Genomic DNA, 27,339 nt, shown 5'->3' on the forward strand with positions numbered 1-27,339 from the left:
ACAATAAAGTAAAGGATTAAACTATTTAACTATGATAATTTGGTCTTGGAGATGCTCTGGATGACTTTGGAGAGGAGCTGGCTACTAATGAGAGCAGGGTTGATCCGATGGCCATACTGCCGGAAGATTACTTCCATGGACCCAGCTGCAGCCTGAGCCACGGAGGCTTCGGGATCCTCTTGCAGATCCCGGAGACCTGGAAGGAATCCAGAAAAGAAATGATTACCAGGATCCACCTTGAGAACCAACCCCGATCAGGGCCAGAGCTTCTGGAGAGAAAGTCTCCACTTCAAGCGAGGGAACTTTGAAACTCACCCAGGAAAACTTCTTCGATTTGTTTGGAAATCACCAGATCCCGTGTCATGTATTGTGCGCAGCAGCCTAGACACATGCAAAGAAAAGGTTGGTGGAGTTGGCAGAGACGGCTAAATCGACTGATTCAAGAAAGAAAACGCAGAATTCTTTTATTTCTACTTGGAAGAGTCGCTTTGGGGCTTTACGGGATGGTCCCAGGAATTGGGTCTGTCTAGAGATGGAATGGAAAGAATTTCATACAACTCGTACTTATGACGGTTGCAGAGTCTTGGGGGTCACCTGATCACTTTTTGCAACCTTCGAGAGAGCAAACTCCAGAATGAAGCCAGATTCAATTAACAACCACATGACTCACTTAAAAACCGCGGCGATACCCTTAAGAAAGGGGGCCGTGTGTGTGTCTGTGTGTGTGTCTGTGTGTGTGTGTGTGTGTGTGTGTAATAATGGTCAGCATGCCTGGCCTTAGGCCTCCCGCCTGCCCTGGTTTTTCCTCCCCTCCTTCCAGAGTTCGCATTTGGGGTTACCAATTAAGAGGGCAGCTGCCTCTCGGGACAAAGGATTCCGGCTCTTTAGGAATTCCACCATCTGCTCCAACATTTCAGGCAGGTTTTCCTTGCATCGATTGATCTGGGGAACACAAGGCCACAAACAAGGCAATGAACTCTGCAGCTTCCTCTTTTTTTCTTTCTAAGGTTTCTAGTCCTCATGTCCTCAACAACAATGTCTTCAATAACATATTGAATTTTATTATACTTTATCGTATCGTAGTGTACTTTAAACTATAAGATTGTTATACTATACTATCTTTTATTATACTAAACAATATTATTATACTATACTGGACTTGACTGGACTGGACTAGACTGGATTATTGTACAATGCAATACAATATACTATTACATTATATTAAAAGTATTAGTATAATATAGTTTAATATTGTATTATATTATACACACACACATTTATGTTGTTAAAGACATTTTTATCCAAGTTAAAACCAAAAAGGAAAATAAAGAAAAATAATAGATAGTGAAAAAAGAATAGAAAAAGAAAAGGGAAAGAAAGATGATAAGGAAATGGCTTCTGGTCTTATAAATGCATTTATGTTTTGCCCTCTTTACATCGTAATTTCCCTTTTCCACAAACTGCCATTTCTAATCCTCAAACCCACAAATCAGCAAGGTTTCCAGTCGTCATGGTGGCATAGAACCTCTGCTGTTCCCAAGGGAACAACAACCCAAGAAGAATCCCTCTAGTCGATTTAGTCTAGTGGTTGAGGCTTCAGGCAACAAACCAGGAGCCAAGGAGGAGGGGGAGGAGAAGCATTCGGGACGACCACCATCTTGAATGATTTATCAAAAGAAGAAAGGCAGGAGAAAAAGAAAATATATTATACTCTAATCCAGAAGAAAAGGAACCAGCTGGGCTCCTACTTACCACCTCCGAGCAGATGCTGGAATACATGCTCTGGAGACTGGTGTAAATCTCGTAGTCAAACAAAGTCTCTGGAAACTCCTCCCACTTCATAAAGGAGACGCAGGAGGTCAGGGCGTTCCTGGAGAACTGGGCCGAGGGAGGAAAGGAGGCATCAGAGGAGCCGGTTCTGAGGTTATCCATCTTCGGCAGAGAAAAGCCAAACTTCTCCTTGCTCAGAGGTGGGAAAGGGGATGAGCCACCCCAAGAGGAAGCTAAGGCAGGGAAAGGGCCCCTCTGAAGGCCAGAGTTCCCCACAATTCAACCCTGATTCTCTTGGTAAACCAGGCAAACAATCAAGCAGAGAACAACCCCCTAATCGAAGACAACCCAACAGAAAACCTGCACCCACATCAAAATGATCGGGCATTAAGCAGAGGTCAAACCCTCCCTTCCAACCTACTGATGCTGTCACCTAGTTGGGTCAGGAAAGGCCTGCAAGAAAACAACCAGGTTCAGAGAACACCAAGGACCTCATAACTTCAGGATTGTCCAGAATCTCTTTGCCTTCTCCAGAGGGTCGACATGATGCAACCATGTTGCCCTGAGTGAAGATGGGGGTACAACATGGTCTCATGGAGAAGGGAGCATGAAAGAGCAGGAGCTTAGTTGACCCCGCCCTTCAACTCACCTCTTGGGTCCAAGGATTAGCCAACTGGATGACGAGAGGAATCAGGCTGCGCAGGATGGATTTGGTCAGATTCCGCTCTGTCTCCTTGACCCCATTTAAGACCAGGCCAAAAAGAGTGATGGAGATGTTGCGCAACTCGGTGTCCTCCTACGAAGGAAGAGAAACGGGTCAGTCCCTCCAATAGCATTCAGGAAATGGGAGGCATTGTGAGAACCTAGAAGAACAAACTGCAACACACACAATAGTGAGCTGAGCAAAAACTGAGAGCAGAAATTTCAGACGAGAAAACATCTCAAATTTGATTCTTCTTTGTTTCCTGAAATAGAAAGGCAGGGAGGGATCCACTAAACCTACAATAAAAGCCTTCATCACCTCCATCCTCTTCATGTGATCTGCCTCAGTTTCCCACTCACAAGACGAGGAAGAGGAGTCTGGCAACTGTTTCTCCAGACAAGGCCATGGGGATGGTTGGCCATGGGTGTAAAAGGCTTGCAGACCAACCTCTATGGTGTGATCAAGGGAGCTGTTTTCCCATCTTAGCAGCCTTCACATGTGGGGACTTCAACCTCTGGAGTTCTCAGGCCAGCAGAGTTGAGACCCACAAACGTTAAAGAGTCTGAGATCAAGCAACACCAATCTGGATTTTTAATAAATATGGAGAGGGATTGATGGTGGTTTGGTGAAGCTGAAGAGAGTGGCAACCTTCTCCAGCTCTCTGGAAGGGCTCAAGGATCATCTGAAAGCTCACACACTCTTTTAGATGAGAACAGCACAGTTATTGCTGAACTATTTCTAAGCCTTTTTGATAAAATTAGAATACTGCAGATGGTACCCAGGCCATCTTTATGGGAAAAAAAGAGAGGAGGGAGGGAGGGAGGGAGGGAGAGGAAGAGAGAGGGGGGTGGATTAGTTTGCCGTGATTTGGTTGACGTACATCAGCAAAATACTTCCCCAGGACCGGAATAAGATTGACAGCTTTCCATCCATAGGTTTGAACTTTCAGATACCGGAATAGGAACTGAAGAGTCCGTAAGGATTCCTTTGCCACACTTTTTTCTGGGTGACAAGCACAGTTGACCACAGGGACTAGCACCGGCTCTAACATCGTATTCTGGAGGAAGGAGGGAAAAAAGGGAGCAATTAAACATGGTCACTGGAGTTCTCTGAGTCTACGAATGACAAACACAGAGAAGCCCCCATAACCTAGAATCACAGGGTTGAAAGGGAACTTGGAGGTCATCTAGTCCAACCCCCTGCTCAAGCAGGTGGCCTTGTACCATTTCAGATCAATGGTTGTTCAGTCTCTTCTTGAAAGCCTTCAGTGTTGGAGCACCCACAACCTCTGGAGGCAAGTCGTTCCACTGGTGAATTGTCCTCATTGTCAGGGAATTTCTCCTTAGTTCCACGTTGCTTCTCTCCTTCATTAGTTCCCACCCATTGCTTCTTGTTCTCCTTTCAGGGGCTTCGTGGAATCAGTTGCCCCCCCCCCCATTATTTGTGGAAGCACTTCAAATATTAAAAGTCTCATCTCATCCCAGCCCCACTTTTTGTTGTTAGACTAAAACTACCTAGTTCCCCAATTCTTCATCCTATGTTTTGCCTCAGCTCCACACTTCAGCTTTCACAGTTAAACCTACCATCATGTTCCCCATTTCAAGCACATAAACATGTGCACTTAGAACATACAACACGGCATATCAGAGTCAGAAGGGACCTTGGAGGTCTTCTAGTCCAACCCCTGCTCGAGCAGGAGATTCTATACCATGAATGGTTTTCCAGTCTCTTTTGGAAAACCCACACGTTTTGGAGATCAGTCCTTCCATTGCTTGATTGCTCTCACCGTTAGTAAAATTTCTCCTTAATTCCAGGTTGATTCTCTCCTTGGTTGGTTTCCAACCATTCTTTCTCCTCTTTCTTTTGACCACCTGGTCTTTGTAGGAGCCTTCAAATATTGGAACAGGTGCCATCCTGTCTCCCCTAGTCCTTCTTTTCATTAGACTAGGCATTCCCAGTTCCTGTAAGCGTTCTTCGTATGCTCTTGGGTTGCAATGATAAGAAAACTGGATGAGATGTATAAATGGAGAAAACCATAACACCCAGCATCCCAGGTGGAGGTTCCCCGTGATCTCCAATCCTGCAAGGGAAGATCTTGGGGAAATAGCTGGGCGTGAGGAAGCTGGATGATTGTTAGGTCAGCTCAGGGGCTTCCTCATCCCAGGGGTTTGATGCAAAACACTCCATCACTGGAGGTTTTTAAGAAGAGAGTAGACAGTCTCTTATCTGAATTAGCTTAGGTTCTCCTGCTTGAGCAGAAGGCTGGACTAGAAGACCGCAAGGTCTCTACTACTAGGAAAACCAGTAGTAATGGTTGTCCAGTCTCTTCTTGAAAGCCTCCAGTGTTGGAGCACCCACAACCTCTGGAGGCAAGTTGTTCCACTGGTTAATTGTTCTCAGTATCGGGAAATTTCTCCTTAGGTCTAGGTTGCTTCTCTCCTTGATTAGCTTCCATCCGTTGCTTCTTGTTCTGCTTTAGATGTCCTCCAAGAGGATCTGTCTCCAAATTGATCCTTCAGATCTTCCAGGGATGCCGCCATGTTTGTAGAAGAGTCGCCACTGTAGCTGAGGGCATCCTCTTTCTGGGGGTTGTCTTCTTCTCCTCCTTCTACCCTTCCTAGCCTTGTAGACTTCCCAGAGAGGTCACACCTGCTGCTCCCTTGAAAGTCCCTCACTTCCTGCCTCCCATCTCTTACCTCCAAGGGGTGCTGGAGAAGATACCCCACACCACGAACAGCAAATATTTGGATGAGGGGATATGGCTGAGCCATCCAGTCTTGGAGGACATTGAGGATGTCCTTCATGATGAAGAATTCTCCAAACTCCGGGTGATAGAGAAGCTGGGGAAGAAGAGTGGAGAGACAGAGCATTAGCAAAACAAAGGAAGGGAACTTTCCTCAGAGCCTCTATGAAGAGATGCCACATTCAACCATTACGGGGAGAAGAAAAGACAGTCCTCGTTTAGTGACTGCGGAAAGTCACCATGTCACTGACAAAAGGGACAATTTCATTTTTCAAACTTATGGCCATTGATCACGGTCACGTGATCAAAAATTGGATATTTGAGGGTCCATATTTATGACAGTTGCAGTGTTTAGAAGTTACGTGATCCATTTTGTGACCGTCTGATAAGCCAAGTAATATGTCGAGGACTACAGTATCGCAAAGGTAGTGCAAATGATAGTAAGAATACAAAACTGCCTATACTGCAAAGAGGAAAAGGAATTTGGGGTCATTGAGTCTTCCTCCCTCCCTCCCTCCTTCTCTCCCTCCCTCTCTGCCTCTTTCTCTCTCTCCCATTCCACCGATTAACAGAATAAGAGGAGACCTTAGAGGTCTTCTAGTCCAACCCCTTGACCAAGCAGGAGACCATCTACTATGTCAGACAAATGGCTCTCCAGTCTCTTCTTCAAGGCCTCTAGTGATAGAGCCCCCACAACTTCAAGTTCCTATCCATAAAGTCCTCATGAACCCTGCTCAACATTCCTGGAGATCCACAATGTTGTGGTGCATCACAATGTCTCCTCACCTCTGAGAAGAACACCATGCCTATTGTCTTCTCCCTTAAATCGGGATGGTGCAGGTAGTTGTTGGCCTGTCTGAACATCACCTTCAGCTCCACTTTAGAGTAGTTGAAGAGTTTCCTAAAGATCAAATAGGGAGAAATCAGACAAGATCTGATCGCAGAGATGGCGGTTGAGACCCCCAAGCTACTGGTTATGGGGGATTTCAATCTGTCGTCGATAGGCGAATCATCCGAGGCGGCTTGGGAGTTCATGGCTTCCATGACAGCCATGGACCTGACCCAAATAATTCAGGGCCCCACACACAAGGGAGGCCACACGGTGGACCTTATTTTTGTCTCTGGCCATGTGACAGCCGTGGCAAGGGGGGCGTTCCACCAGGTTCGCCTGGTGCACCAATTGCGTCCCCTATTGGACCGGGATGCCCTTCACACAGTCACCCATGCGCTTGTGACGTCCCGCCTGGACTATTGCAATGCTCTCTACATGGGGCTCCCCTTGAGATGCACCCGAAGGCTGCAGTTGGTCCAGAATGTGGCCGCGCGGGCAATCATGGGAAGTACCAGGTACTCCCATATAACACCTCTCCTGCGCGGGCTGCACTGGCTACCTGTGGCTTTTCGGGTGCGTTTCAAGGTGTTGACTATCATCTTTAAAACACTCCATGGCACAGGACCTAGTTATCTGCGGGATCGCATCCTACCCCACACATCCCTGCAACCAATTCGCTCTCACAGAGAGGGACTCCTCCGGGTGCCGTCCACTAGGCAATGCCAGCGGGCGGCGCCCAGGAGTAGGGCCTTCTCTGTGATGGGCCCGACCCTCTGGAATGACCTCCCCCCCGACATCAGAACAACCACCGATCTCCGCTCCTTCCGCAAGAAACTTAAGACCCACCTGTTCCAATTAGCTGGCCTGGCCCAACCGTAGTTTTAATCTTCAATCCCTCTGGCCGGTATTTTAAATTTTTGGCGGTAGACCTTTTAATTTTTTTAATTTTTATTATTACTGTACAGGCTTTATATTTAATCTGTTTTTAAGGGGTATCTAATATTTTTTACTGTGTATATGGTTTTTTAGCTGCTGTCTGTACACCGCCCCGAGTCCCTTCGGGGAGAGGGGGCGGTCTATAAATACAATAAAATAAATAAATAAATAAATAAATAAATAAATAAATAAATAAATAAATAAATAAATAAATAAAATCTGCTGGTGAGTGAGGAGAAAATCACCAAGCTAGAGAAAAGATTATCTGAATTATGGATAAATGAATTACTCAATGAATTACTCCATTTAGATAATGTCTCACCCTCCCTCTCTTTCTCTGTCTTTCTCTCCCTCTCCTTCCCACCGTCCCTCTCCATCTCATTCTCTCTCTCCTTTTATGTCTCCCTCTTACACTCCCTCTCTTTCTCTCCTCCTTTCTCCATCCCTCTTCCTCTCTTTCCCTCTCCCTCTCCTCTCCCTCCCTCTTCCCCCTCTCCCTAACTTTCTCTCTCTCTGCCTCTTCTTCCTCCTCTCCCTCTGCCCTCCCCTCCCATCTATCACCCTCACTCTTCCTCTCTCTCTCTCTCTCTTCCTCCCCTCTTCCCTCCCTCTTCCCCATCTCCCTCACTTTCTCTCTCTCTGCCTCTTCTTCCTCCTCTCCCTCTGCCCTCCCCTCCCCTCTATCACCCTCCCTCTTCCTCTCTCTCTCTCTCTCTTCCTCCCCTCTTCCCTCCCTCTTCCCCCTCTCCCTCACTTTTCTCACTCTGCCCCTTCTTCTTCCTCCTCTCTCTCTCTGCCTTCTCCTCCCTCTCTCACCCACTGACACTTGTAGCCAAGCTCTTTGGACTTTGAAGTTCTTACCGGACCAGGTGGAAAATGGCCTCAAACAGACTATCTGGGCTCAAGAGCATCTCCCAGCATCCCACCATCCCCAAATCTTTGTACTCCTCTTCATATCCGGCAGACAGGATGAGGTTTTTGATCGCCTGCACAGTCGTGCTAAATCAAAGAAAGGGAGAAGAGTTGGTGCCAATCCTTCGGGCGATGCCCCCTGCAAAGGCCAGGCTTACCCTGATGCCAACCGGCCTCCCGCTGCCCTTCAGGAGATCTCCAGGTTTCACTTGGCGGCTTGTGAAACAACCACAAAACACAACAGCAAATCAGCCTCCCTTTATTTCTTCCCCCTCCAGTGATATCCTGTAGGATCCAGATTGGGCCCAGGAGATTCCTTACCCCAAATGGTTGATCTGTTCTGAAAGGTCTGTGACTCTGCTGGACCTCCTGGCCCCACTCTTGCTGGCTCCCAGGAGGAAGTACAGCTGCGTGACCAGGGCAAGGAGCAGGTTGGAGAATTTTTTGTGGAGGAGCTCAGCAGCGTTCGGGAGGGACAGGAGGAAACAGAGAGCGTTGGTGGCCTAGAAGCGGGATGAAAGAAGCGTCACCTTGGGCTCCCCAGGTAACTTAGATTCATCACCTTCTTCTTCTTCCTCCTCTTCTTCTAACGTTCCCAGAAACACTTGCAGGGTGGAGTCTGGCTATCTAAATGGAGCTGGGGGTTTACTGGCCAGATGCCCTTTCTGTTGCCAATGAGGAGTTTTGTTCGGCAGATATATTCTCATTGTGCCCAGGGAGAGAAACATCTGCCTCCACCTAAAGGAGGGGGGCTTACACCAAATGATGCTCCAATTTCAGCCCCCAGCCGCTTGCCCACTGCCTCCCTCCTCCCTTCCCTCAGGTGTGGAGGGCTTACCGCAATGGGCATGAGGGACTTGCTGTTCCTCCTTGTGAGGGCGTCGGTGCTGGGGTCTTGGTCCTGCAGCCTTTTCAAGAGGGGCTTCATGATCTTGAGGTTGGCATAATGGTCCACAGCCAGCGCCCCCCAAACCTCCCTGGCACTTCTGCGGAGGGGGAGAAACAGATGGGGTGGAAAACAGATCTTTCCCCACTTCAGAAGAGACGGCCAGTCCAGATAGATGAACTCCCAACGGAAGGAAGGATTGGAAAACCGATGGCCAAATAAATGGCTCTCATTAGAGCCGAGGGAGTCCACTGTGCCACAGACGTCCGGATGTGAATCCCTTGTTGTGAAATGGGGCCCTGGGAGGCAGTTGGGCCTGCTGATAGTATACCTGGCTCCCCGCCATACATCAGCGACCCTGCCTGAGCTCCTGGAGCTGATCGCATCGGTGGCGGTTGAGACCCCCAAACTTCTAGTGATGGGGGATTTTAACCTGCCATCGGTGGGAGAAGCATCAGAGGGGGTTCGGGAGTTCATGGCTTCCATGATAGCCATGGACCTGACTCAAATGATTCAGGGCCCGACACACGAGGGAGGTCACACCTTGGACCTTGTTTTTGTCTCTGGCCAGTGGTTGAGTGATCTGGGAGGAGGGAATTTAACCATCACTCCCCTGTCATGGTCAGATCACTCACTCCTCCGACTTGACTTCCCTGGTGCTACCCCTCGCTGCGGGGAGGCGGAACCAGAAAACACTAGATGGTTCCACCCCAGGCGCCTGATGGAACCAGATAGGTTCCAGACGGAGCTTGGGCCACCTCCTGCAGCCCTGACCCGCCCTCGGGTAGAGGACCTGGTGGCCGCGTGGAATAATGCGACTACCGGGGCCTTGAACCGGGTGGCGCCTTTGCGGCTTCTCCGGCGGCAACGATCCACCCTGGCTCCTTGGTTTACCGAGGAGCTAAGGGTGATGAAGCGCCGCAAGAGATGCCTAGAGAGTCGTTGGAGATCCTCCCGATCCGAATTTGACCGAGCACAGGTACGAGCCCATTTAAGGACGTACCTAGTGGCATTGAGAACGGCCAAACGTCAATATTGTGCCGCTCTCATTGCATCCGCAGAGAACCGCCCTGCCGCCCTGTTTCGGGTGTCCCGCTCCCTTCTGTTTCAGAGGCCGCGGGAGCCCCCTTTACAGGGTAGGGCAGAGGAATTTGGGAAATATCTGCAGGATAAAGTCGCTCAAATCCGGAAGGATTGGGTCCCCTTCAGTGGCCCAGTCGAGACGCCAGTGGCGAGTCTTGAGAAACCTTTTTGGGAGGAGTTTGACTTGGTTGTCATCGAGGATTTGGACAGATTGCGTGGACGACTGCGACCTACCACATGTTTACTGGACCCGTGTCCCTCCTGGCTTGTACTGGCATCCTGGGAGGTTACACGCGACTGGCTCCTGGGCCTAGTGAACGCTTCGTTGGGTGAGGGGTCTCTTCCGGCCGCCTTGAAAGAGGCGGTGGTGAGACCCTTGCTCAAGAAGCCTTCCCTGGACCCTACGGAGCTGGCCAATTATCGCCCTGTCTCCAACCTTCCCTTTTTGGCGAAGGTTGTAGAGAGTGTGGTGGCTTCTCAGTTCCCACGACATCTGGAGGAGAATGATTATCTAGACCCACGCCAGTCCGGCTTTCGCCCCGGGCACAGTACAGAGACGGCCTTGGTCGCGTTGGTGGATGATCTCTGGAGGGCCAGAGATAGGGATTGTTCCTCTATCCTGGTCCTATTAGACCTCTCGGCGGCTTTTGATACCATCGACCATGGTATCCTGTTGCACCGACTGGAGGGGTTGGGGGTCCGGGGCACGGTTTTGTGGTGGTTCGGCTCCTACCTCTCTGGCCGGACGCAACGTGTGTTGGCAGGGGAGCAGAGGTCGACCCTAAGCCCCCTTACTTGTGGGGTGCCACAGGGGTCGGTCCTCTCGCCACTCCTGTTCAACACATACATGAAGCCGCTGGGTGAGATCATCCGTGGTTTCAGGGTGGGATATCATCTGTACGCTGATGATACTCAGCTGTACATTTCCACCCCCAACCACCCCAACGAGGCCATCGAAGTGATGTCCCGGTGTGTGGAAGCCGTACGGGTCTGGATGGATGACAACCGACTCAAGCTCAACCCTTCCAAGACGGAGTGGCTGTGGGTTCCGGCCCCCCGGTTCAACCAGTTAATCCCATCTCTGGCCATTGGGGGCATTCAACTCGCCCCTGTGGAGCGGGGGCGCAATTTGGGCATCCTCCTGGATGCCAGGCTGTCCATGGATGACCATGTGACAGCCGTGGCCAGGGGGGCGTTCCACCAGGTTCGCCTGGTGCGCCAATTGCGCTCCCTATTGGACCGGGACGCCCTACGCACAGTCACCCATGCGCTGGTGACGTCTCGCCTGGACTACTGTAACGCTCTCTACATGGGGCTTCCCTTGAAATGCACTCGGAGACTGCAGTTGGTCCAGAATGCGGCCGCGCGGGTGATTATGGGGAGTACTAAGTACTCCCATGTGACACCTCTCCTGCACGAGCTGCACTGGCTTCCTGTGGTCTATCGGGTGCGTTTCAAGGTCTTGATTACGATCTTTAAAGCGCTCCATGGCTCAGGACCTAGTTACCTGCGGGATCGTATTCTGCCCCATACATCCCTACGACCCATCCGCTCGCACAGAGAGGGACTTCTCCAGGTGCCGTCCACCAGACAGTGCCATGGGGCGGCGCCTAGGAGCAGAGCCTTCTCTGTGGCGGGCCCAGCCCTGTGGAATGACCTCCCCCCAGATATTAGGACCACTACTGACCTCCGCTCCTTCCGTGTAAAGCTCAAGACCCACCTATTCCAAATAGCCGGCCTGGCTCAATCATAACTTCATAACGCTCCTGATGGGTTTTTTAATAATTTTATTTAATGGGATTTTAAATTGTGTTTTTTAATTGTCTTTCACTTATGAGTCTACCTCCTCCATGCACATGTATATGTCTTTGTTCTTTATGTATGTATGTGTGTCTTTATCTGTATTTTATCTGTTTTGATTGTACGCCGCCCCGAGTCCTTCGGGAGAGGGTTGCGGCTAATCAAATAAAATTATTATTATTATTATTATTATTATTATTATTATTATTATTATTATTATTATTATTATTCATCCCCCCAAAATATCTCTATATACACAGGTAGTTCTTGACTTACGACCGTTTGTCCAGCAGCCATTCAAAGGAACAACGGCATTGAAAAAAGCGACTTATTCCCAGTTTTCACACGTTCCAGCATCCTCGGGATCATCTGACCAAAATTCAGACTCCTGGACAACTGGTTCAGATTTACGACCGTCCCAAAGTCAAGCGATCACATTTTGCGAACTTCTAACAGGCACATTCAATCGGGAAGCCAGATTCACTTAATGACCATGTTTCTCGCTTGACAACTGCAGTGACTCACTTAACAAATGTGACAAGAAAAGTCGTAAAATATCTTTCAAAGTTCATTCCTATCTCGACCCTCATCTGATGTGACCTCCCCACTAGAAGACTTCATCTGTGACACACCCATGGCCCATCAGGACCTCCATCAGAAGACCCTCACCTGACACGACCTTTACTGACCTCCACATCACAAGACCCATCACAACATCCCCACCTCACATGACCTTCAATCTGAGATGACCTCCCCATCACAAGACCTTCACTTGATAAGATCCACACCTGACATGACCTCCACGTCACAAGACCCATCACAAGATCCCCCACCTCACATGACCCTCAATCTGAGATGACCTCCCCATCACAAGACCCTCACTTGATAAGATCCACACCTGACATGACCTCTCCATCACAAGTCCCTCACTTGATATGACCCTCACCTGACATGACCTCCACGTCACAAGACCCATCACAAGATCCCCCACCTCACATGACCCTCAATCTGAGATGACCTCCCTCTTAACAAGACCCTCACTTGATAAGATCCACACCTGACATGACCTCTCCATCACAAGTCCCTCACTTGATATGACCCTCACCTGACATGACCTCCACATCACAAGACCCATCACAAGATCCCCCACCTCACATGACTCTCAATCTGAGATGACCTCCCTCTTAACAAGACCCTCACTTGATAAGATCCACACCTGACATGACCTCTCCATCACAAGTCCCTCACTTGATATGACCCTCACCTGACATGACCTCCACATCACAAGACCCATCACAAGATCCCCCACCTCACATGACCCTCAATCTGAGATGACCTCCCTCTTAACAAGACCCTCACTTGATAAGATCCACACCTGACATGACCCCTCCATCACAAGTCCCTCACTTGATATGACCCTCACCTGACATGACCTCCACATCACAAGACCCATCACAAGATCCCCCACCTCACATGACCCTCAATCTGAGATGACCTCCCTCTTAACAAGACCCTCACTTGATAAGATCCACACCTGACATGACCTCTCCATCACAAGTCCCTCACTTGATATGACCCTCACCTGACATGACCTCCACATCACAAGACCCATCACAAGATCCCCCACCTCACATGACTCTCAATCTGAGGTGACCTCCCCATCACACGACCTTCTGACGACACCAAGCCCTTACAAGCAGAAGATCACCAGCATTGGCGTTCCTTAAACTCCACTGAAGATGTTACCTTGCCTGGTAACAAAACATTTGGAAACCAACGCAGAAGCTCAGAGAACCAACCTCCACCCTCTCCCTCCACCTGAGGTACAGGGATTCACCCCATCGCAAAGGATGGAGAGTCTCTGATGAATCCAAGGCAAGAGGAGGCCCATCTCCTTGAAGTTCTTCTTACCCATCACAGCCAATGGAGGATTCCAGCAATATGTCCACAACTGGGTTGACCCTCTTGGATGCCAGGTGACATACGGCCTTGAGGGTGAGGTCTTTCGTTGCTGGGTGGGCAATATTCGGGAGACGCTGGTAAATCTCCTTTAATATCATGGGTAGCTATGGCAAAAGAGAGATCGGAGGGATGAGATCCAGTGCTGGTCTCCATTGGAGATGCAGTAGAGACGATAACTCCCACCCATTGGGGGAAATGGCCCCCACAATGTCTCAATGTTTGCCCTACATTTTTGAAAGGACTCCTGATTTGTCCAGCCGCCTGTGATATTTTATTGGTTTACTTTAGGAGATTTATATTGCTGCCTATTCACATATGGCGATTCAAGGTGGATGACAAAGATGTAAAAACATCTGGAGCCTTAACCACTGGCACACTGGCTCACCAAATGTTATTTTTCATGAAACCAATATGGCTCCTTTGTTTTGCCCTTACCTTCTTCTGGGAGGTTTGGATAGCTCAGTGGTCTCCCATCCAGCCCTAGCCTTCTTAAAACCAGCCAAAGTGTCGTCACTGAGCCAACAAGGTCTCAGCCGTTCTCGTCTTTGCTTTCTAAAAAATCTCCTACATCCCTTTTGCTCCAAGCCCTGCAATTTTCTTACCTCCTCCAGATCCATGCCACACTCCTCCAGGATGGAATTGAGGAGCTGCCCCGCAGACTGGGATATGTTCTTTTCCACGTGTGTCAAGGCCTCCAGGGCTTCCAGGATCACCTGCGTTAGCTGCAATGGGCTGAGGTGCTCCCCAAAGGCCTATCGGAGAGAAGGAAAGGAGGCCATGCAGAGATGCCTCAGGGCTTTGACTCCCTTCTCTTGAGACTTTGACCCAGATTGGGGGACAGCACATCATCTAGAGAGGCAGGCCTTATTCCATGTCCTCCATCAGGTGGGATTCAGATGGGGGTCAAGAAAGCCAACATGGCAGCTGCCCTTTCTTCCTCCTAGGCATTGGAGAGGAGGGGTACCCAAAGCCCGACCTTGGGTGGATGCTGTCCCCACTGTGAGATTGACTCCTTTGAGGGTCTCTGGGTCAGGAGGAGGAGCAAAAGGAAGACAGGCCAAAGGCTGATCCAAAACATACCTTCACCATTTTGGAGATGTTGTTGTAGAAGATCCCAGAACCCGAAACAAAGAAATCCTCACGCAACCAATGTACAATATTCCCCTTTTTATTCTTCCCTTTCTTGTCCATTTCTTTCGCTTTGGATGGAGGGGAAAAAACCACAAGGTCAGATTTTGGCCTTCAAAACTTGGGAAGTTCCTTCATCTGACTGCCTGTTTAGTCGTTGCAACAGAAGAGAAGATCTGGAGCTCAGGGTCAACCTGAGGGGTCCCTGGTGCTCTTTGCGCTGGGAGGAGGGGTCCTTGCAGGCGTTTCATTGCCCAACTAGGGATGTTGGCCATCAATACTTATAGAAGCACAGAGAAAAGATCCCTCCCTTCAAATACTGATCACCTTACCTAGTTGGGTCATGAAATGTCAAGAAGAAAACCACCAAGCTCAGAGAGCACCAAGGACCCCAAAGTCCTTCTCCTTCTCCTCCTCTAACTCCTTCCCCTCTCTCCCTCTCTGTTCCTTACTTTCTCACTACCTCCTCTTCCCTTCCCCCTCATCTTCCTCCCCCACTCTCTCCTCCTCCTCCCATTTCCTCATCTTCCTCTCCCTTCCCTCCCTTCTCATCGCCTCCTCCACTTGCTGCTCCACTTCCTCCTCCTTCTCCCCCTGTCTTCCTCTCCCTCTCTCCTCCTTGCTCCCTGCCCTTCTCTTCATTGCTCCTTCTCTCTCCTCCTTCTCCTCCCTAACTGACTCACTTAACGTGAGAATCTCCATCTTAAAAGGACCCCTGGCCCACTTGCTGCTACTCTTCCTCCTGTTTCTCCTGCTTCTCCTCCCTGTCTCCCTTTCTCCCTCTCCTCCTCCTCCTTGCTCCTTCGCTCTCTCTCTTCATCGCTCCTTCTCTCTCTCTCCTATCACCTCCTCCTCCTCCTCCTCCTCCTCCTTCCTAGCTGACTCACTTAACATGAGAATCTCCATCTTAAAAGGACCCCTGGCCCTGAGAAGTGCCAATATCAACCGCCAATTCCAGGCATCTCTGCCAAGCCAAACGATCAGTTTCTTAGCCACGCCACAGGCTGTGCCACCTAATGCTCTCCTGGGCAGGGGGCATCCCTGGTCCTCTTGCAGCAAGTCAGCCCTTGGAGTACAAAGTTCTCACCCATTTTGCTCATGATGAGGTGGTGCAGGTGGTAGGCAGCCTCTGCGGACGTCTGGCCAACAACTGGGCTGGTGTCGCCAATGTGCAGGGCCAGCAAAGCCACCAGCTGTCCCAGCAAAGAAAAGTCAGCTGTGGTCTAAGGAAAGGAAGGGAAAAGGAGGGGGGAAAGGAGAAGGGGAGGGGGCTCATGAAGCTTTCAGCCGGCTAAAATTAGGGAATAATGTTAGCATCATAGAATCATAGAATTATCAAATATTTGAATCTTAGAATCTTTGAATCACAGAACCTGAGAATTAAGAACTTCAGAATCTTTGAATCACAGAACCTTAGAATTACAGAATCATAGAATCACAGCATGACAGAACCGCAGTTGCTGGAAGGGACCGTGGAGGGCTTCTCCTCCAACCCTCTGCTCAAGCAGGAATCCTTGTATCCTCCTGGTCACATCCCAAAGGTGCTTTTCCCAAAAGGCAGCTGGACTTTCTTGGAGTTTTTCCTTTCTTTGAAAACATTTCACTTCTCATCCCAAAGGGAGACTTACATCGAAACCGACGTTGTCCGAAACGAACTTGAGGAGGTGCCTGGTGCTCTTGAGGGCCCTCTCTCTCTCGTGGCTCTTGGGAGAGTCAATCCAGGGATTTGTGTGCTGCCAGGGGAAACGAAAGAGAAGGAGGAAAGGAGGAATGGATCATTCCCAGTTGGAAGAGCCACAGACTCCACAGGGGGACAGAAGGGCCAAATCCAGCCTGAACATCTGGCTGACCGTCTGACCCACCCCAAGAAAGGATCTCTCTTTACCGTCAGGATCTCCTGCAGGGCATCCAAATTGGGAGCTTCGGACAGCAATCCGGTCAGCATGTTGTTGCAGGCGGTGGCCGTCTGCTGATAGAAATCCTAAAAAAAAGGAGAAAATGTCAGAAGGAAGGAGGGGCGTCAAGGAATAAACGGCACCTGAAAGAGGCAGAAATCCAGGGGTGGGGAACTGATGGCCCTTTTTCTGACTGGGGCACTGCAGCTCCCAACCTTCCTGAGCCAGCCATGGAATTCTGGGAGTTGAAGTCCAGAGGTCTGCAGTAAATGGAGTGGCCGACATTGCAGGGCTGGTTTTTAAATAAATAAATAAATAAATATTTATTTCTTAGCCGCACCCTCTCCCGAAGGACTCGGGGCGGCGTACAATGAAACATATTGAAATAAATATGTGGACAAAACAAACATATAACAGAGACATATACCAAGACATACACAAGGAGGAGGTCGGCTGATGAATAAAAAACAATTAGTATACAGTGATTAAAAAACCCCTAAATAATTAAATATAATTAAAATACCCAATTAAAAACCCGTCAGGAGCGATATGGTTAGATCAAAGTTGAGCCAGGCCAGCTACTTGGAATAGGTGGGTCTTAAGCTTAATACGAAAGGAGCGGAGGTCAGAGGTATTCCTAATATCCGGAGGGAGGTCATTCCACAGGGCTGGGCCCGCCACAGAGAAGGCTCTACTCCTAGGCGCCACCCCCCGACACTGTCTAGTGGACGGCACCTGGAGGAGGCCCTCTCTGTGCGAGCGGATTGGTCGCAGGGATGTATGGGGCAGAATACGATCCCGCAAGTAACTAGGTCCTGAGCCATGGAGCGCTTTAAAGATTGTTATCAAAACCTTGAAACACACCCGATAGACCACAGGAAGCCAGTGCAGCTCGCGCAGGAACGGTGTCACATGGGAGTACCTAGTACTCCCCATAATTACCCGCGCGGCTGCGTTCTGGACCAACTGTAGCCTCCGGGTGCATTTCAAGGGAAGCCCCATGTAGAGAGCGTTACAGTAGTCCAAGCGAGACGTTACCAGCGCATGAGTGACTGTGCGTAAGGCGTCCCGGTCCAGTAGGGGGCGCAATTGGTGCACCAGGCGAACCTGGTGGAACGCCCCCCTTGCCACGGCTGTCACATGGTCATCCATGGACAGCCGGGCATCCAGGAGGACACCCAAATTGCGCGCCCGCTCCACGGGGGCAAATTGAATGCCTGCAATGGCCAATGATGGAATTAATTGGCTGAACCGGGGAGCTGGTACCCACAGCCACTCTGTCTTGGAGGGGTTGAGATTGAGTCGGTTGTCATCCATCCAGATCCGTACGGCTTCCACACACCGGGACATCACTTCGATGGCCTCGTTGGGGTGGTTCGGGGTGGAAAAGTACAGCTGAGTATCATCAGCGTACAGGTGGTATCCCACCCCGAAACCACGGATGATCTCACCCAGCGGCTTCATATATGTGTTGAACGGGAGTGGCGAGAGGACCGACCCCTGTGGCACCCCACAAGTAAGGGGGCGTAGGGTCGACCTCTCTTCTCCTGCCAACACACGCTGCGTCCGGCCAGAAAGGTAGGAGCCGAACCACCGCAAAACGGTGCCCCGTTCCAGAGGGGGAAGAAATGCTTTATCTGCTGAACTTGAGGAACAAAAGGACTTCCTTCCTGTTTGAGTTCAGAACAGAATGACTAAAAAGTTGAATGTCTTCCTTAACAGTTCTGGGAGATTCAAATACAGGCAGTCCTCATCTTAAGACCACAATTGAGCCCAAAATTTCCATCGCTAAGGGAGACATTAGTGAAGTGAATTTTGCCCTTGATTTACAACCTTTCTTGCCACAGTGGTTAAGTGAATCATTTTGGTTGTTAAGTTGGTCACACAGTTGTTAAGTGAATCCAGCTTCCCTATTGACTGGTCGGAAGGTCACAGAAGGAGGGTCATGTGACCCCAGAATGCTGCAACCGTCATACATCTGAACCCGTTGCAGAAAAAAAAGGGGCTGATGTCACGACGGCTCGACATGCGATCTTGGTGCTCTGAGATTGCAGTCCATATTTCTGCCACTGGACGGTCCTTTCGGACCTAAACTGTCCCACAGAGATGGTGATTGAGAAGGGCACTTCCTGCTGATCTCAGGGACACCGCAAAGTTCCTGAAAGATCCAGGAATTGCCTTTATTTCTGTTGACAGAAATGCAGCAAATGAAGCTGTTGAAGTTGGGACAGCTCCCAAGGAATAGGAACAATAGGAACAAAGCGAAAAGAGAAAGTGTGTCAAATTGGTGAGGAAATTTTATTATTAGAAAAAGAGACTACCCCTCCCCCCAAAAAATTAAGTTAAATTAAAATTGAAGATAGAAGACTAAGCGGCGAAATAAATCTACATTAAACTTAGTGTGTTATCCTGTTTTTTTCATGGATGGAATTTTTGCAAAGGCTTCCTATTTTTTAAACTGAATGGATTAATTTTTTCTTCTTTTTTCACTTTTGTTTACACCTATGGATTAAAAATTTCCTTCTTTTTTTATAATGCTTCTTTGGATTGATTGGATTGTTTTTTATCTCCATTTATGGGTTTTTTCCTTTCTGAAGCTTGGAATATAAAGAAGATAATAAGAAGGATTATAAAGAGGGTTGTAACCACAGGAGGAAAAGCAGTTACACTGCCACTTAGAGGCTGGAGGGTGGATACATTGTTTTTCTTCTTTCTCTTTGATCACTTGAGATTCAAGGTTCTTCCAGTTTGTTTGGACATCCATTAAATGGACAACCATTTAAATATGAGCCAACAGTGTGCAGCAGCTGCCAAAAAAGCCAACACAGTTCTAGGCTGCATCAACAGAGAGATAGAATCAAGATCACACCAAGTGTTAATACCACTTTATAATGCCTTGGTAAGGCCACACTTGGAATACTGCATTCAATTTTGGTCGCCACGGTGTAGAAAAGATGTGGAGACTCTAGAAAGAGTGCAGAGAAGAGCAACAAAGATGATTAGGGGACTGGAGACTAAAACATATGAAGAACGGTTGCAGGAACTGGGTATGTCTAGCTTAAGAGAAAGAAGGACTAGGGGAGACATGATAACAGTGTTCTCAGAGGTTGCCCCAAAGAAGAGGGAGTCAAACTATTCTCCAAGCAGGGACGTGCGGTCAGGGGAGGCAGGGGAGGCAGAGCCTCACCGCTCATCATGAAATAATATATAATATATAATAATAATATATATTTCCTCCCATCCCATTCACATGGCTCCCGCTAAGCTCCGGTAAGGAGAAGAACCTTTGGGGAGTGAAGAGGAAGAAGAGGGAGGAGGAGGTGCGCGTGCGGGGCGGTGCCAGCTGGGCAACCAGCGGAGGCAGGAGGGTTCTCGGAAGCGCCAATAACCTTCCTGCCTCTGCTGTACTTTGCACGCTCCTCGCGACTGCAATAGATGTCCAGAAGTGACAGGGGCTGTTGGGCTGGAAGCCCAAACCCCATTAGCCACAAAAGCTGCTTCTGGATGGATATTGCAGTCGTGAGGAGTGCACGAAGTCCAGCAGAGGCAGGAAGGTTCTCGTCGTTCCCCAGTCACTTTCGTGGCTTCGTCATCAAGACGAAGTCCGGGAGTGCCAACAACATTTCTGCCTCCGCTGGACTTCGTCTTGATGACGTCGCCGCAGCTGCAAGTTGCGAATGGACAGAGGTAGCCAGAGTGGCGCGAGGCAGTCCGGCAGGCAAGCGACCGAGGATCAGGCTACCTCCGTCCAGCCGCGCCCAGCAGCTGTGGTGACGTCATCAAGACGAAGTGGCTTGGAGGCGAAGTGCTTTTCAGTGCTTTTCTGTGTGTCTGGCATTTAGGTAGATAGCCGGATGTCCTAAACACCAGACGCACAGGAAAGCACTGAAAAGCAGCTGCTGTTAGGGACCGTGGAGCACGAGCCGGTGGAGCGCGCTCAGGAAGGCAGGGAATGGGATCAAGTGTGCTGGAGGCTGAGGCAGCCTCACCCTCCAGCACACGTGGTCCCATTCCCTGCCTTCCTGATGACGTCACCAGCCTCACCAGCCATAAATCTCACCGCACATCACTTTCTCCAAGGCACCTGAGGGTAGAAGAAGCAATGGGTGGAAACTAATCAAGGAGAGAAGCAACTTAGAACTGAGGAGAAACTTCCTGACAGTTAGAACAATTAATCAGTGGAACAGCTTGCCTCCAGAAGTTGTGAATGCCCCAACACTGGAAGTCTTTAAGAAGATGTTGGATCGCCAATTGTCTGAAACGGTATAGGGTTTCCTGCCAAGGCAGGGGGTTGAACTAGAAGACCTCCAAGGTCCCTTCCAACTCTGCTATTGTATTGTATTGTTTGCTGAGAGTGATAGTAGGAAGAGCACAAGTTGTTTATACAGGTGCTTTTTGGGAGTTCCATCACTAGCTATTGGAGGGAAGACAACATTTTGACTTGAAAGATAATAAATGAACCTGTTTGAAGTTTATTAAAATAGCCTTGAATCCTATAGTAGCAGTGCCTGCAAAATTGGAAGACTGGCGCAGCAGGAAAAAGAAACTGTAACATTGCAAATGATTATGTTTGAAATTCAAAATCTATTAGTTGTGACAGAGAGAATTGAAAAGAGATTGGAGAATATGGAATATAAAACAGAAAAATCTGATGGAGAAACTGAGGATGTTTATCAAATGAAGAATGTGGAGGACAGAGTTCAAAAGATGGAAGAAAAAAATGAGCAAAGAGATAAGAAAACTGTGGATACTGACAACAAAGTGAGCGTGGTTGGTAATGGCAAGAGTGGAATATGGAAAGGGGAGATAGATCGATTGGAACTCTACCCCAGACTTCAAAGCACAGAAGAAGAAAAGAGAGAAAAATTAACGGAGATACGAAGAGAAATCTTGACAGCAGCACCATTGATAACCAAAGATAGGCTGATGAAAAGATCAGATGCTGGGTTTCAAGCTTTTATGAGATACGAAAGGAAAACATGTTGCGAAGAGAAGCTCATACAAGATTTATTAAGAAAGTAACTAGAATATTAATGCTACATATAATAAATATAATATAATAAATACAATGTATAATAAAAACTAAGCTAAATTTAGTTTACTAGTAGTATGGATATGTATGTATAAAATATTATGTATTTTATACATAAAATGAAGCAACAATAGCTATAGTTAAATAATGATTAATAATGATAACAATACATATAGATATATTAGTTTGATAAAATGAAATTTTATATAAACAACAAATGGAGAATATGAGAGGAGGTTTAAAAGCTTTATCTAGAATATGTTATAAAGATGTATTGGGATTGGATGATTTAATAGAATGTTATCATATAATCCTATTCTAGATTTTGAATATTATATATAAAATGACGTAAAAACAATTACAGTCAAATTAAGGTTGAGATATAATAAACGTGATATACATGAATATAGGTGAATTTAAAATATGCGATTTGATATGAAAAGCTGGTGATGACTATGGAAGAGATGCCTGGAAGAACTGTAACCAACTGACACACTTTCTACAATTTGTAATGCAAGATGGCTTTTTTATTTTTATGTTTATTTGTCTTTGTTCAAAAATAAATAAATATTGTTTTAAAAAAATCTGAATCAGTTGCTAACCATTTGAATTCTGAGGGTTATCTGAGACTAGCTAGGAATCATAGCTTGTGCCTGCAGACCATGGTTGCTCTGCCCCACCATGGCCCTTCTTTTGTTGGGGGGCAAAGGTGGGAGGTGGGAATTGATCTTGAGAAGATCCTTCAAACAGAAGATAAAAGAGAAGTGGAGGAAGAGAGAAAAGATGGGGAGGAAAACCCCCTGGAGATGTTTAGGGCTTCAAAATAGGGAGTCCTGGGATCCAGAAACATAGAACGAGAAGGGGAAGCAGACTTTCAAGAACAAAGAGGAAGGGACTGGCCAAGGGGACCTTTGGCTCGAGGGATGGATCCAGGGCTGTTGAGGAGATCGGGAATCCTCTTCACTGCATCCTTGTTTCCAGGTGGATCCCCTATTGCTTTGCTCCATCTAGACTGCTCACCTGAGATTGAGGTGAATAGGTCTGGCTATCTGTTTTAATTTTGGACACCTTGATAGCTGGCAACGATAACACCTTCCGGATGCTTTGTTTGACCAATTTAGACCTCACTTCGGAATTCAAGGGGGGCTTCATACGGCTGATGAAAGACAAGAAAAGAGGAGGAGGAGAGTGAGGAGATTCTAGACTCAGAGGGCTAAAAGGGACCTTGGAGATCTTCTACTCCAACCCTTGCTTGATAGTCCTTAAGCCAACCCAGTCATATGGTTGTTCTCTCTTTTCTTGAAAACCTCGAGTGATGGAGAGAACACAACTTCTGGAGGCAATCCCTTCCACTGATTGATTGTTCTCAGTGTAAGGAAATGTCTCCTGGATCTCTCTCTCTCTCTCTCTCTCTCTCTCTCTCTCTCTCTCTCTCTCTCTCTCTCTCTCTCTCTCTCTCTCTCTCTCTCTCTCTCTCTCTCTCTCTCTCACACACACACACACACACACACCCTCCCTCCCTCTCTCCCTCTCTCTCTCTCTCTCCATCCATCTCTCCATTCATTTATCCATCCATCCCACCACAGCCCTGATGTGTCCCTCAATGAAATGGAGTTTGAACTCCTACTCTCCTGGATCTATCTATCTATCTATCTATCTATCTATCTATCTATCTATCTATCTATCTATCTATCTATCTATCTATCTATCTATTATCCCTCCCTCCCTCCCTCCCTCTCTCTCTTTCTTCATCCATCTATCCATCCATACCACCCCAGTCCTGATGTGTACCTCAATGAAATGGGGTTTGACCCCCCCTGCTCTAGAGCACGTTGACTTGCCACGGAAATCCCATCACTTGGTCCAACTCCAAGCTCCTCCCCAGCTGGTGGGAAGATGAGGGTGGGGCAGGTACGTACCTTATGCAGGTAATGGTGACGATGGCTTGATGGAGAACTATGACGGACAGGGTTCTTTCGGGCTCATCTTCAATGACTTCCTGAAAGGAAAAGGAAAGAAAGAAAGCTCCTGAGATGTGGCCACCATCCAGCTGGCACTACTCCCATCCCTACGCCTTTCCTGGTTGACAGGGGAAGTCCTCAACTTACAACTGCTCACTTAGCCACCATTTAAAGTTATGAAGGATCTCTCCAGGATCCCTCTTAGAACCAAGGGTAAATTTCCTGCCAGAACAATTAACCAGTGGAACAACTTTCCTCCAGAAGCTGTGAATGCTCCAACATTGGAAGTGTTAAAGAAGAGATTGGATAACCATTTGTCTGAAGTGGTGTAGGGTTTCCTGGCTGGACTAGAAGACCTCCAAGGCACCTTCCAACTTGGTTCTTCTAATTCTGATACTCAAGGACTACTTAGAAGCACAGTAAATACTTATGACCCAGATTTGAAGTTCTGAGAGGCTCTTCTTCCTCAGCGATCAGAGGATCATATTTTGGTCTCTTGGCAACCAGCCAGCATTGATGGCAGTTTGCAATGTCCCCTGACCATGGTTTAAGTCAGGGATGGGTAACTAGGGTCTCACTACGACCTGTGAACTTTAACTCCCAGAATCCCTGAAGGCTGGAGAATTCTGGGAGTTGAATCCACCGTTCTTAAAGTTATACAATTCTGCCCTCTTCCATTCTGGAAATTGGCTGTGTCGTTTCTTCTAGAAAGTCTCAATGCCTTTTTTTTTCTTCTTTCTTCCCCGAATTTCCCATTTCTATTGGTCATTCTACTTTATATATTAAATATCTATCTATCTATCTCTCTCTATCCATCCATATCTATATATCTCATTTATCTATCTATTATCTATCCATCCATCCATCCATCCACTCAGCCATCCACCTACCTACCTACCTACCTAACTTGATTTAAAAATAAACACTAATAATAAAAACAATGGGGAAGCCAGATTCATGAAACAACCGTGCGACTAATTTAATGGCAGTGATTCGGCTAACAACTGTGGAAAGAGAAGTCGTACAATGGGGCAGAATTCACTTAACAGCCGTCCCACTTAGCAACAGAATAATTTGGGGCCCAATTGATTGGAATTCAATTCGGTTCAAATTCTCTTTCAAACCTAAAGGCGCCCAGGAGCACCTGCCCCTCCCCCTCCCCACTTACAATGATCTTGAGGACCAATTCCTGTTTCTGGGGTAGATGGAGGTCTTGCCTCCTGCTGAGGGCAGCCGCTTTGGTGACCATGATGATGGACCTCATGAAGGCTTTCTTCAGGCCTTCGTCCTGGGAAACCCAAGTGGGAAGAGGGTGGGGTGAGAAGACAGCAGGAGGAAGAGGGTGCATCTATTTATTTCAACAATTACGTAGCCGACCGTCTTTTCTTGAACTCTGGGGGGCTCCCAATCAAAATATCCCCTGGACATTCTGGGTGCTAGTCCTGCCTTAGGCATGAGAGCCAGCCGAGAGACTTTGGGCCAATCACCAGGAGATGGAGAGTTCTAGTCCCACTATAGCCATGAAAGCCAACTGTCTGAGTCAATCACCAGGAGACTGTGAGTTCTAGTCCCTCCTTTAGCACGAGAGCCAGCTGGGTGAGTCCACATCTGGCCCAGTTCTTCTCTCTCAATCCAAGAAACGTCACAGGGTTGTTGTGGTTGTGTGAAAAGGAAGAAAGAGGATAATGCGCTGCCTTGAGTGTAATGAATGTGGCATGACCACAGATAAAGAAACCACTAGCATTTCATCCTCTCCAGGGCAATTGGAACAGGAAGCAGATCAGAATGGGAGGCATAACTGGGGGCTGGAGGTCGCCTGTTGAGCCCAGATTCTCCCCAGCAACCTCTAAGAACTGCAGTCAGGTTGTCCTGGTTCACTAAAAGGGGCGATTTGTAGCTCAGGGTTGAACTGCGGAGCCCTTGGTGCTCCCTGAACTTTGTTTTGTTTTTTTACAGACGTTTCTTATATTTTTTCACCATCAATTGAAATCCAGATAAGCAGGGATTAACCCCAGACAAACAAGGCAGAAGTAAACAATAGATCAAGGAACTAGGAGGAGGAAAACAACAGTCCTGCCAGCACTGACAGAGGGTGGAAACCAGCCTACCTTGTTCATGGTGGCGTACTGGACGAGAATTTCGGACACGATGGTTTCGATGAAAACACCCAGGTCTTCAGCGGAGGCTCCCAGGGCTGCTTGTCCATAGCAGAGCATTAATGTTGTTCTAATCTGTCTGTCAGACAGATATTGTGAATCCTGCCAGGACAAAGACGAGGGTGTCAAACTCTTTTCCAGAGCACCAGAAGACAAGACAAGAAGCCATGGATGGAAACTGATGGAGATTCTTAGTCATCCAGGTCATGGTTGTCCCAAAGGGGCTTTTTCCAAAGGCAACTGGACTTGTTTTTTCCTTGAAGAGGTTTCGCTTCTCATCAAAGAAGCTTCTTCAGTTCTGCCTGAAGCTTCTTCACTTCTGACTTCGGTCAAAACAGAAGAAGCTTCCTGCATGAGAAGCGAAATGTCTTCAAGGTCAAACAAAGTCCAAGCCCTTTGAAAAAGCACCTTTGGGTCTACTTGAGATGTTTGTTGGGCAACTCATGATCTTCTCTAGCCTTATAAAATACTCCTCCAGGAGATGGAGGTGGACAATTTCCAGTCCCACCTACAATCTCAGTGCTGGTGTCAGGTCTTTGAGATGTATGACCAGTCTGAAGAGAGCAGATGGCCTGGAGCATCCGTCCTTCTAAACACCTTGGACTTTCCTTCCCAGAATCCCCCAACCTTCTTCTCTACTGAGTTTTGGACCTTGGAACCCCATCCCTGGTCTTACCTCAATGGATCCTTCCAAGAGAGAAGGTCTCTTGGGCTCTGTGGTATTACCGACCTCCCCGAGGACCAGGAGAATTTCTGGCAGATGATGGAATGCAGCGAGGTGGATTGTCTCCGAGATTCCCTAGGCAAAGCGATGCTTGTGAATTACGACATTTGCACATTTTCTTTTTTTTATCTTCCTATTCCTCTTCCTCCTCCTCCTCCTCCTCCTATTTGCAAACCCCAGGCCCTTCTAGCACTGATGAAATTACCTAACTGGGTAATAAAATGTCTGTAAGAATGCAACCAAGCACAGAGAGCACCAAGGACTCCACAGTCTTCTTCCTCCTCTTCCTCCTCTTCCTCCTCTTCCTCCTCCTCCAAAACCCCCACAGTTCTCCTCCTCCTCCCCTCCTTCCTCTTCTCCTCCCCTCCTCCTCCTCCCTCCTCCCACTCCTCCCTTCACCTCCCCTCTGCAAAACCTGTTCCCTTCTAGAACTGATGAAATGACCTAGTTGTGTCGCAAATGGTCTGCATTTCTTGCAACCATGCTCAGAGAGCACCAAGGACCCCACAAAGTTGGAGGCCTCAGCCCCCGCAGGAAGCCCACTCCCACTCACCTCTCTGTCCGTCTCGTCTGCAAATGAGAATGACAGAAGCTTTTTGAGGTGGTCTTTTACAAGATCTTTCTGTCTGGTATTCCTCAACTTTAAGCCATAGTATTTATATAGGTTTATCTGAAGATTGGAAAAAGAGTGCGTGAGTCTGAGGGAACTCCACCCATCATCCAGGAAAAGGAAGCATAGGACAAAGGGTGATCAGAAAAGGACCAAGTGTGGTCAAGCACAGGGCCATTTCCAACTAAGCATGGCTTACTCGCCAT

The 27,339-nt window shown here is 48.0% G+C and overlaps 1 protein-coding gene across 1 annotated transcript; it reads right to left on the reverse strand.

Annotated features, from left to right (window-relative positions):
* Window positions 1-29: 29 nt before the first annotated feature.
* LOC309399375 (maestro heat-like repeat-containing protein family member 7) lies at window positions 30-27,339 on the reverse strand (the record flags this gene model as incomplete). Its single annotated transcript, XM_081967111.1, has 23 exons — window positions 30-196; window positions 316-381; window positions 840-942; window positions 1,753-1,878; window positions 2,420-2,566; window positions 3,354-3,530; window positions 5,170-5,313; window positions 6,003-6,117; window positions 7,846-7,983; window positions 8,218-8,399; window positions 8,735-8,882; window positions 13,577-13,731; window positions 14,230-14,379; window positions 14,708-14,826; window positions 15,843-15,978; window positions 16,384-16,488; window positions 16,641-16,736; window positions 22,703-22,838; window positions 23,602-23,681; window positions 24,812-24,931; window positions 25,752-25,901; window positions 27,077-27,093; window positions 27,333-27,339. 23 exons carry the CDS (start codon window positions 27,337-27,339, stop codon window positions 30-32), a joined length of 2,784 nt encoding a protein of 927 aa, XP_081823237.1.

Source organism: Natrix helvetica (assembly GCF_964273705.1).
Source record: "Natrix helvetica genome assembly, chromosome: 15".
Lineage (NCBI taxonomy): Eukaryota > Metazoa > Chordata > Lepidosauria > Squamata > Natricidae > Natrix > Natrix helvetica.